This window comes from Battus philenor, unplaced genomic scaffold (genome assembly GCF_028537555.1).
Source record: "Battus philenor isolate CCGP_79_NKW_IND1 unplaced genomic scaffold, ilBatPhil1.0.hap1 SCAF_5, whole genome shotgun sequence".
NCBI lineage: Eukaryota > Metazoa > Arthropoda > Insecta > Lepidoptera > Papilionidae > Battus > Battus philenor.
In genome coordinates, this window is record NW_027181715.1 from 8,380,295 (window position 1) to 8,391,589 (window position 11,295).

General features: G+C 33.8%; 1 protein-coding gene across 1 annotated transcript in view; it reads right to left on the minus strand.

The window, feature by feature from the left end:
* The window catches only part of LOC137929923 (uncharacterized), a 97,849-nt gene extending 86,943 nt beyond the window's left edge, over positions 1-10,906 (minus strand). Inside the window, exons 1-6 of the mRNA XM_068773061.1 lie at positions 10,675-10,906; positions 9,605-9,827; positions 7,027-7,160; positions 5,783-5,984; positions 4,902-5,033; positions 3,418-3,692 (exon numbers count right to left, since the gene is read on the minus strand). Of these exons, the coding sequence (XP_068629162.1) occupies positions 3,418-3,692; positions 4,902-5,033; positions 5,783-5,984; positions 7,027-7,160; positions 9,605-9,827; positions 10,675-10,905 (1,197 nt within the window). The 5' untranslated portion in view covers position 10,906. The remainder of the gene's footprint in view (positions 1-3,417; positions 3,693-4,901; positions 5,034-5,782; positions 5,985-7,026; positions 7,161-9,604; positions 9,828-10,674) is intronic.
* Positions 10,907-11,295: the final 389 nt, after the last annotated feature.

Consider the following 11,295-nt stretch of genomic DNA (forward strand, 5'->3'; position numbering starts at 1 on the left):
TTCCATTTTTATTTAACACTCTAGAATTATATCTGCAAGATACTATATTTTAAAGGCTAACAAAAAGAATAAAACAAAAACGTGTTCTTACTTAAATAAAAAAATCGATTTACAGTATCATCTATCGATTTTCGTAATAATATAACATCACAATATCACTTTTTTCCTAACCTCCAATTTCCTGATTTAAAACCTTGTATTATATTTGACTGACATTTGGCATCCGTCATCAACACATTAAATAAAAAAATAAGCATACGTAATGAACCAACAATTTCACCAAAATGTTGTCTGTTGTAGGGTTTCCAGCGGGTAACAAAATTTATTGCGTAAAGATCATTTGAAGATATCATTAACACTTCCCGATCTAATCTCCTAGTAGATGATTTACAGGTTATATTAAAATTTGTTGTTAAAACTTTTCATCTGTAGTACTTTTTGTATCCATAATAGTAGTCAAAGGATGATTAATTCTGAACCGGCTGCACTTATATTTGTTATGCCAAAAGTACAAAGTTGCTTCAGAAAACGCTTTGTAAGATTTTTTCAAGTTTGTACCCGTAAAAATTATTGTAAGAACATCTCTGACGCAATTCCACTTTTCTTTGACACAATAATATTAAGAATGCTTATGGGTGAGTAGTTATTTAAAGTCGGAACAAACATATTTTTACTTTTAAACCGTCGATTTATCAGAATAAATTTTGATTCACTAGCATTCTATCTAACAAAAACTATTTTCGCAATACTCTCTGAGTACATTGTATTTATGGAAACGATGATTAAAGGAAGAATGTGTACTTTACAATTGTTATTAGGTACAAAGTTCTAGTGAGTTGCGGTAGCTCAGCGGTTGCGGACTGAGACATGCGATCGTAGGTCGCGGGTTCGATTACCAGGATATAATCTTATATTCATACTAATAAACGAGTTTCCAGAGGATAGACAGCAGGGTAATTTACGTATCATAATACCACACTGCGATCGCCAATCCGTCTACCAAGCGTGGGAATTATGTATATCCCCCATAGATGTCTTTGGAGAAGGCCTATGTCTTGCAGTGCACGTTTCTGGACTTGAACGACGGTGACGTCGACAAATTCCTCTGTACAAAGTGTTTGCGCCTTGTTACTGTACTTTATATACCAAATTGTAGGTATTTTCATTACAGGTAATTTACTAGCTATGATGCCGCGCAAGTCGGCACACAATAATACCTTTACATTTTACTGCAGAAAAGTGGGCCGCTCACCCACCTAGACATAGTTGGACTATTGCAAGCGAAACCTATTATAGAATTGAAGCCTTACTGAATAGTATTTACGCAGTGACTAACCGGTCGTCCGTGTAAATGTATTACAAAACTATTACAAATGTTTTACTAACTAACATCCGTTTTTTATCAAAGTTTAGATGAATATCTTGTTACGCCTATTAACATTTTGCTAAATCACGGTCGGGTGCGTGTTAGAAGTTGTAACTCGCCTTAATATGGTAAACAGTTTCTGGTTTGTGATTATGTTACAATGAAAATAAACAAACTAATTTGTTTATTTTCTTTTAGGGCTGTGAAGATATTTGAAAATATTCTAAACGGGTTTTGTTGGTTTTAATTCTAAACTATGAATTACCAAGACACATTACTTGTTGACAGATTCCTCATATCTTTATGATGCTTTAGGAGGGTATAAAAAGTATGAATTTTGCATGAAAAAAGTGTTTTACAGAAAAAGTATGAATCTGTATTCAAGTTATTAATAAACTTTCACTTGATACTATGGAATTAAGAGCATTGGTAACCTAGCGGCAGAGGTCTGAGACTTCGATTGACTGACTGACGTTCGCAGATCGCGGGCTCGATTCCCGGGATACAGTTTTGGGTTGCCACTGCACACGTGCAAGTTTCTAGAGGATGGGCAGCAGCGTCGTCTGCTTACCATAGTAAAATACTGCAATTGTCGACGCGCCTGCTAAACGTGGCAATTAACTTTTAATTGATATCTTTGGTGGATGCCTTTGCCTTGCAGTGTGCGTCTATGGGCTGAAACGAAGATTGGAAGAATGCTGCAATCGTAAAATTGTCTAATTTTACTAACACGTGAAACTCAGACTGCTGTTTTGTTTTTGTAGATAAGAAGAACTCTCATAATAAGAATAGTCGAATAAAAAAGCATCAATGAGAGTTCAATACCATACTAGTTATGCGGACCATATCAAATTCCATCTGACATCTTTCTATTCACATAATCATACTATCAATGCACATAAACATGTATCAATGATTTCAGTAATGGGATAATAACTATTTGGCAATAATTCGCTACATAAGTTCCAAATAGTTAGTTTATAGGATATTATTTTTATTATCCTTACAATATTAATATCATTATTTCGGCCAAAGGGCATCAACTGCTGGATATAGATCTTCCCCACAGCTTTCCAATAGGACCGATCGGATGAATTGCGAACGAATTGCGTCCAGCGTTTTTCGACGACCTCCAAAAGGTCGTCTGTCGACTTTTTGGGTAAAAGAACGTTGCACCTGTTGGTGTGTAGTCTCCGTTCCAGAGCAATAAGACAACAGTTGCCATATATTCTACGCGCTATATGGGCAGCCAACTACCACTTCAACTTGTCAATCCTCTAGGCTTTATCGGTTGCTTTAGTTCGGATTTCCTCATTCATCTCGACCTCGTAAAGAAACCCCGAGCGTAGGCCTCTTAATAGTTCGTTCAGCGAGTATAAAGCTTGCTAACAAGGCTCGGAGTGAGAAACGACCTTTAACGGCAGTAATTACTGGTAACACATATTGGTCGTAAAGTCTATCCTGATAATAACATTATTAAAAAAAATCATACGTTGGTAAAGAATTTACAATTTAAAAAAAATTTTAAAAAATTTAACCAAAACCAATTTAAAATACCTTGTTTGCTTGGCACAATCTAATTCATGTAGAATACACATTACAATAGTTAAAATAAAGCAATTATTGTCCTCCAACAAGGGGAGCAGACGTCCTTGTCGCGGTCGTTGAAAGATGCTAGATGCACACCGCTTCCATCCGGTCCATTTGTAAATCTGTAGGGGAGTTTTATGTCCAGAAGTGGACATCTTACATCTTAAATGATTATGGTGATGGTCAATTATTATTTCGCTACGCGTGTTTGTGCCGATACATCGATTATTAATGCCGATTAATAATCGATGTAGCAAATATTTTTTTAATCCTAAACCTAATAAAAGTGAAATAATAATATAGTCAAATTTTAATTAACACTTTGTGCTAATCAAAATCACTTTTCACAAATTAGGGATATCGGATAACATCTGATATAACGGTAATTAATTAGTTTTTTAATACCATTTAATAGATGCTTTTACCTTAATTAAATTGCTTCACTTGTAATTTTCACTTACCTGCACACGCTCCTCCGTGACTCTGTACGTCCTGTCTACGTTTGCTCCACCGATTACCAATACCGGGTTTTCAGTTGACTGATCTTCAACCTTTGAACTCATCTCCTTATATTTTGAAGAATACAGATTCATATTGCAGGCCGTGTGTAGCTGTCTAGTCCCCGAGTTCTTTGAAACATTAGAGCAATTGTGTGAGTTGTTCACATTTTTCACTTTTTGATATTCAACCGCTATGTCGGCCCCGACTTTTGCATTGTTTTTAATGAGGGCGATGTCTGTCTTGTTGAGGAATTTAAAAATCAGAATTCTCACGCTAAATTTCTGTTTAAATTGAATTTTAATGCAAGACTCCACATATATTATAATTTAATAGAAATAATAATCGTTCATTTCTATGCCATTTGGATATAAACTTATCCAACTAGCATTATTATTTAGGTTTGGGTAAAAACAAGAAATAAATATTTTATTAAAATGTAAAAACGTTAAATATTCAAATGGTTGCAACACATTTAATAGTTTCTTTAGTAACAATTAGCTTAGGTACCGGACTTTTGTTATCTTAAAAGCTGACAGTTTCTCAGGAAATGCTTTTCATAAGAGAGACGTGATTCCTTGTTATGAAGTTTGATTCAAAGGGGCTTTGTCATATTACCTATTATCCGGTAATAAAGGTCTGGTAAGAAATTAGATCTGTTGTGATGTTGCAGAAGGCTGCGGAAAAGGAATAAGAAAGGAAATCAGATTTTCTCATCAGTAATAACCCTGGAATTCGGCGGAGATGTCTATTACATCCTCTATTATAATATCACGTATATCCCCGCGGTGAGCTTGTGAGCTAACACTGCTGATGTCTTTATAATAACAGTTCAGGAGCTCGACCTTAAGACGTCAAGGGACTAGGCCACTGCCGTCGAGACTACGCTAGTTTGAGAAAACGTTTCCGTAATTTTGACAAAAGGCGTCAAAGAAGATCATGAGGTTGAAGCCAGTAGCAGTGCGGCCTAACCTATTCCCAGCAACGGAAGGGTATCCCATGAAAAATTTTATCACAAGTCAAAGAAAAGGGTTGTAACCGTCAAAACTACTGAAAAATATCATCTAATATTTATACAAACAACTTTAGGGTAAACTTTAGGGGTATCTGGCAACGAGCATATATAATGCTCGTTGCCAGATAAGTACTTGGACAATGAACAACATAGTTTCTTATATTCATTATCATCATCATTTTCGTCAAGGTCGTTTGGCCTCCTTGTCGGTAGACGTCCTGCTTACGCTGCCGTATCCAATTTTTAGTCTCCACTCCATAAAAATAACAAAGGTCTGGAGTTCACAGGCGCTTGGACTGTATGAAACTAGAAAAATGATTCATGTAGCATACTATATAAGAATAATAAATATGATGTAATGTTTTAATTTCTCTTGTCATAATTTGAGTCGATTTCTATTTAATTTATTGTAAAAGTAATTGTAAAGGATACTGGTATCGAGAGATGCTCCTCCAGTTGCATCGGACACAGCGGCAAGGATGTACGGTGTAACTTCTTTTCCATGTATTCCTTTTTTCTTTGCTTCCATTAGTGATTTTTGTATTGCGCCTTCAATGACGTTTTCTGTCAAGTCGAAAACAAAATAAAACTTATAAATAAGTCTTAAAAGGGAATATGGTGAATTAATTACAATAAAATTATTGCTGAAATCTTTTCACAGTATACTTTGTTTGTGAAGTATTATGAACGAATTACATACATTGTACTCAAAGTGTGAGAAGTGATTGTCGGAGTATTATGAACGAATTAAGGTAAAAGCAAGATCTTTATTTGTATTTGTAAGCTATATCAAAATTGAGAGTAAATATAGTTTTTAAGTACAATAAAACAGTAATGTCAATAAAGTTATTACATTATAGATTTTTTAATTACTTATACATTTTTCCGCTAGTAAGGTTTAGCCCTAAATGTCACATAATGGGCTATGGGCTGATGTGTCTTTATAAGAGTATCCTGTAACCAGTAATTTTAATGCGTAAGTTGATCACAGTAATATATAAAGTAAACATATATCGAAAATAAAATTATATACAAACAACAGTAAAAATAAACATATCAAAAAATTTGTTTTATATCATTTGCAGTGCACTCATGTGTAAGAATGGTAATCCGCGAGGAAATACAATGTTTACCTTATGTGTTAAACCATTGATAAAACACGATATTTACTTTTTCAAAACTCTTGGGTGTACATTACGATGTTCATGGCGCATCATTTACTAAAACGTGAAAGCTTGGTTTATATAAAACTTAACATTGTAGAAATAACATACTTGACAAATGATTTATTAACAAAAAATGCGACTTTTTACCGTCCATAGCATATTCCTGTGGTATAGGCACGGCGACCAAGATGCCTGACTGCAATCGCAGTTGGCGCGAGGACTGCAGTAGACGTGCAGCATGGGCGGCGTCTGTTGCACGGTGTGGAGCTCGATGGCCCGAGCGTGCAGTGTAAAATGCAGGAAAATCCTCACTGCCACCAAAGGCGCATACTAATACGCCTTGAGTCTCCTGTTATCAATCAACAAGTGACGTCGGAACATCTTTTTTTATTATCATGCGAGTAGTCGACAGTCTATGAGCAGGTATGTTTGAAGATAAAAGGTAAAAGATGATTTCCCATAACAAATATCCATATATTAATTTCTTGTTGCACTTTTTAGATCTTTAAGTGCTCGTGCAATTCTGACTCATGATTCATTCTTAGAAACTAGAAAGCGTTGGACACTTATGGATGAATTTCTGAGATTTCTGAATTATGTCTATGCTGGAGCCTAGTTGAGCCCCAGAGCTGAACTCTTTAAGATCATATATGTTTTATCACTATTTTGTAAATTAAGAAGCTTATTATCTAGAAAGACTGGTGTTTCTTTTGTTGGTTATATTGGTTGTTGATTAATTTTATTCAGATGCTACGTAAAGTTACTTGGTGGTAAAAGTACAATGCCTTACGATCATATATCCACAGTAAAAGTTCCTTTTGGCCTTGTGTGTAAATTACACAAGATTTTCGACTTTGCTATAGAACTATGAGAAAACCATTGTTAGGAAATTTGCATATTCTAAGAGCTAAAATCCAAAACATTTTTTTAACAATAATGACAGCCATTGTGGTTGAACATGTAGAGGCTTGCGTCTCTGCAGTATGACTGTTAAAAAGTAATAATTAAATATAGTAAAAGTTATAATTTATTAAATTAGTTAAAAAGCTAATGAACCTATCCACAATAATCGTTAATTTGAAATCAGGTAATAGGGCATCATCTACATGTATGTCAATCTTAGTTTCTCGAAGTTTCGAGTGCTTGGCAGCACGGGCAGGGCGTTGCGATATAATTAGATAAAAATTAGTTTCATTTTATATTGGACGTCTGTTTACTATTTGGGAGGACGTCATGTGCTGCGTTTGCGTATATGGTCTCCATTCTAAAACCTTAACACCCCAGCGCGTATATATATAATAGATAAATACTTTTTAAACGTAATAATTTATGGTTTTTGAATTATTTTGTTAGTACGTATACTTTGTGATATAAAAGATGATTTAAATTACCAAGTACTCCAAAGTCCTTCCGATATCTAGAATTGATTTAACTCCGCTGCAAACAATTAAAGTACGGCTGCGACCCAATTCAGTTAAGTCGGCGGAGACGTCCATTGTTAATTCACCTTCTCGATGAACTCCGCCTGTACATATTATATTCTACTTATTGAAAAAATATATTAGTTTTCATGTACACGTTTTTAACTTAACATTTTGGAGTAGTCTATACAAAATTTGATTCTATGCAATATGATCATTCGTTTGTTTTCTCATGCACGTTTTTAAAACTTTTACAAATAATAATTATAGAACCTAGGAATAAAGGAAAATGTCTTCTAACATAGCGTACTGGTTGGTATAAATACTCTTATTCCTCTATAGTTTGATGATGACGTCTAATAAAGTTTCAGATGATAAACTGTGTAAATACAAAAAATGGACTTTATAGCGTATGTGAAATATATTACACTAAAGAAAACCATTTTTTATTTTCATATCATATCAGAAGTCGACTTCTAAGATCTTAAAAGCGAATGTATTAGATAGCAAACATTTGTTACAGAGATATTAAACAATTTTGCGATGAAGAGATATACATTGAAATTTGTTCTTTTGGCTATAATTATTTCCATGATAAATAAGGGTTCACACTGGTGCCGGTTTAATTTTGGATTACGTTTTAACAACAACCTCAATTCAATAAATACGTCCCCATGTATTCGTATTACCAATTATGTAACACATTCAGCATATTAAAGGAACATTAAAAGCAAATCAAATAATTTATTAAATTTATTTACGTATTTAATAATTATAATTTACATTTAAACTTTTGAAATTTTCTGATAACACAAAAATTATCTGTCACAAGCAAAGGTTATAATTACGATTTTAATTATAATAAACGTGGACACTTATTACTGTGTGGTAATTTAAATGAGTATTTACTATTCAATTATAATATATATTAAAATAAAAATACATTAACGAATCCTTCACAGTTTTTGTTAAGTTTGGACAAAACAATTTTATGTTTATAATTGAAATGCTTAAAATAAAAGCTACGCAAAAAAGTTTGCGTGCACAACGTTAATGATATTATTAATAAGTCGATATCAGTGTTTCTATTTCTGAAATATGCGTTCAAAATTGCGATAGACTATTCAATAGAGAAAAGAACATATCTATAAAAACCCTTTTAGGTATACACTATATATTACATTAGATGGTTTATTTAATCACGTCATTGCTTCCTGTACACTTTCCCTGGTATTTCGGTAAATTATAATAAGAAGTTTTTTAATAATTCTTTTACAAATTTCATCAGTGCACAACATAACCGCTGGGGGTATACAATCTGTATATGTATCGAATAAAGGCAGCATGAAATTGTTATGGGGACACTGTATAGTTCAATATCTCGATATTGCTATACAATATTACTTTATCAAGCATATATTGTATGATTATTCACATAGGCCCCCTGTGTGCAATGCATGGACGGTTCGTGTTTATTGAAATTGAGCAACAACTCTTGTGCTACATATTGTTAACTTTTGTTATAACTATTTTTCGTATAAGAATAAAGTATTGTGGTTAATTTTATTTATAGAATCAAAATTGCAGAAAGGAATATCACTGCTGACCATACATATATATGGTTTAAAACTGGAAAAGTATCATGTCAAAGTGTTTTAGAATTTGTTTATTATGGTTGTCTTTTAATGTTTACTGATTTTAGTTTATTTGCATTTAGCGCGTTGATATGAGCTCTGATATGACCCGTGCACTTATTTCTTACGAGAGAAAAGAAAGCTAGAAGTGATTGTGGCGGTGTATGTTAGGCATATCGCCGTCGTCGTTTTAGTCTATATACGTCCACTGTAAGACTTAGGTCTCCTCTAAAGATATCTAAAAGAGGATATGCCATAGTCACCATCCTTGGCAAGACGGTTGGTGATATGTTATGGTACACAGATATCAATGTCCTCATTCTTAGGAAACTTATTTCCGGGCTGCGGCTATCCTATATGCATAATGCATAATGTGTGAATTATGTAAGATTGTGTCCCGGGAATCCACGACATACGTAAGTCTCAGTCCTATGGTTACCACTGCTTACACACGATTGTAAATTAATTTAAATTATTATAAATGATCGTGGAATATTAAAATTTCGACACGAATGCAACAGCAGCTACTGTATCACTGATGTCCGAAAACAAATCGGCGCTTAAACATGATTTCGAAAATGCAACAATTATTTATAACTAAAAGATGACAGGTGGCCGTAGTGGCCAGTTTTTTTTATGGAATAGCCGATTTATGTGTGTCGCTACTACTGTCTATTTTTTACTGACTACTAAGTGAGTAAACATTACTGTGTTACATTCTAAGGTGACAATTGTCATGTAATATTATTTACAATTAAATGATTTTTTTAATGTTTCTGGACAAAAGTTGTTTTCCTATTGGCAATTGAATCTTCACTGGTTTTAAAGCAATAGAAGAACGATTTTTTTTATTCCCTGATATTATGGTAGATGACGCAGATATATAAATAATAAATTAAAACTTATTCGCTTACCTATGCCACCAGTAACAAATATATCGATTTCAGCGAGCTCTGATGCCACAATAGTTCCAGCGACGGTTGTGGCCCCGTCGCTACTGGTTGCCATCACAGCAGCAAGGTCCCTCCGAGAGGCTTTAATCACATCCTTAGCTTGAGCTAAGTATTGCAAATTCTCTTTCGTTACACCAATCATCAACTTGCCTTTTATTATTGCTATTGTAGCAGGTGTTGCTCCCTGAAAAAAACAGATGCCGCACTTCGATCTTAGTCAAATGTTGTCTGTGCCCTTAAATTCCTACAACATGGGTTTTTCAAACGATTGGAGGGTGATTTTTTGCACGTATGGTGAGGATTTGCAGTATCGCGTTAGATAATTCTGCACGCTTTTGTCTACGTGTGTGTGTTGAATTGCACCGGCAGCGGGTAAGTATCTAACGAAGGATTTCCATATAGGAAAAAAAGGCTTTTATAAAATATACTTAAACATAAGTAAAATAACTACGTTGGGGGTGAAAGTTTCAAAAATTGCCAATTCTAATTAAAAAAATATAGGTAATAAAAACTGAATCTATTTTAAGACAGAAATCAAGTGGATGTTTTCCTAAGAAGAATTGTCTGCATTAATTAAGAGAGAATGATCGTCTCGATCTTTAATCGGACAGGCTTTTATGCAATAGTTGTTTTCGAAAACAATAAAACAACTACAGAAAGAAAGTAACTACATAGCGGCATACTAGCATTTGTTAGCCTGTCTTTTTGGAAGAGTTGATGCGGCGCGAGCAAGCCTCCTGCTGCCTGTCATTGTAGCGATCTTTAGGGGAGGCCTATGCCATGCAGCCAACCTCTATCGACTGACAGGATGATGATGATGACGATTTTATAATGGAATGATATCGAAGAATGAATGAAAGTGATAAATATATTTTGAATAAGAATAAACTTAGTTGATTAAGACAGTTGTATGTATTATATGTAATTTCAATGGTTACTTTTACCATGACCAGTTACTGTTATTAATGGGGGTGTTAGCCTAACAAATAATGAAGATCGAAGGACATATTCTTATATTAGTCTGTACTTACTCGTTGCCTAATTATATTTTCGACTTCTGTCGCTGTTTCCAAATTCTGCGGGTAAGGCATGCCGTGGGTGATAATAGTTGATTCCAGAGCCACAATAGGTTTGTTATTTAACTTTGCTTGCATTACTTCTTCCGAAAATACTAAAGGTGGCTTAGTATAGTTCAAGGTGTGATTGCGAAGAATAATAGATGGTATGGATTTTTTTGATATACGTGCTAAGAGAAAGGCCATGATTTTCCTGAAAAAATTTCATCTTTTATATATATACATATACGAAAAAGACATAAATGGTTTTCTGTTATTACGTACTATATTAACGTAATATTAACGGTGGTTTAGTATAGTTCAAGGTGTGATTGCGAAGAATAATAGATAGTACGAATTTTTTTGCTATACTTGCTAAAAGAAAGGCTATGATTTTCCTGAAAAAATGTCATCTTTTATTTATATGTACATATACGAAAAAGACATAAATGATTTTATGTTATTACGTAATATATTAATGTAAATAACCTTTTGTATTAAAAACTCTTGAAAACTGCTTGGCTTTGTTTATAAGTTCAACAACACAACGTTGCTAAAAATTTAACGGAAGTGGGAATATTTAGTAAATTTAAAGCG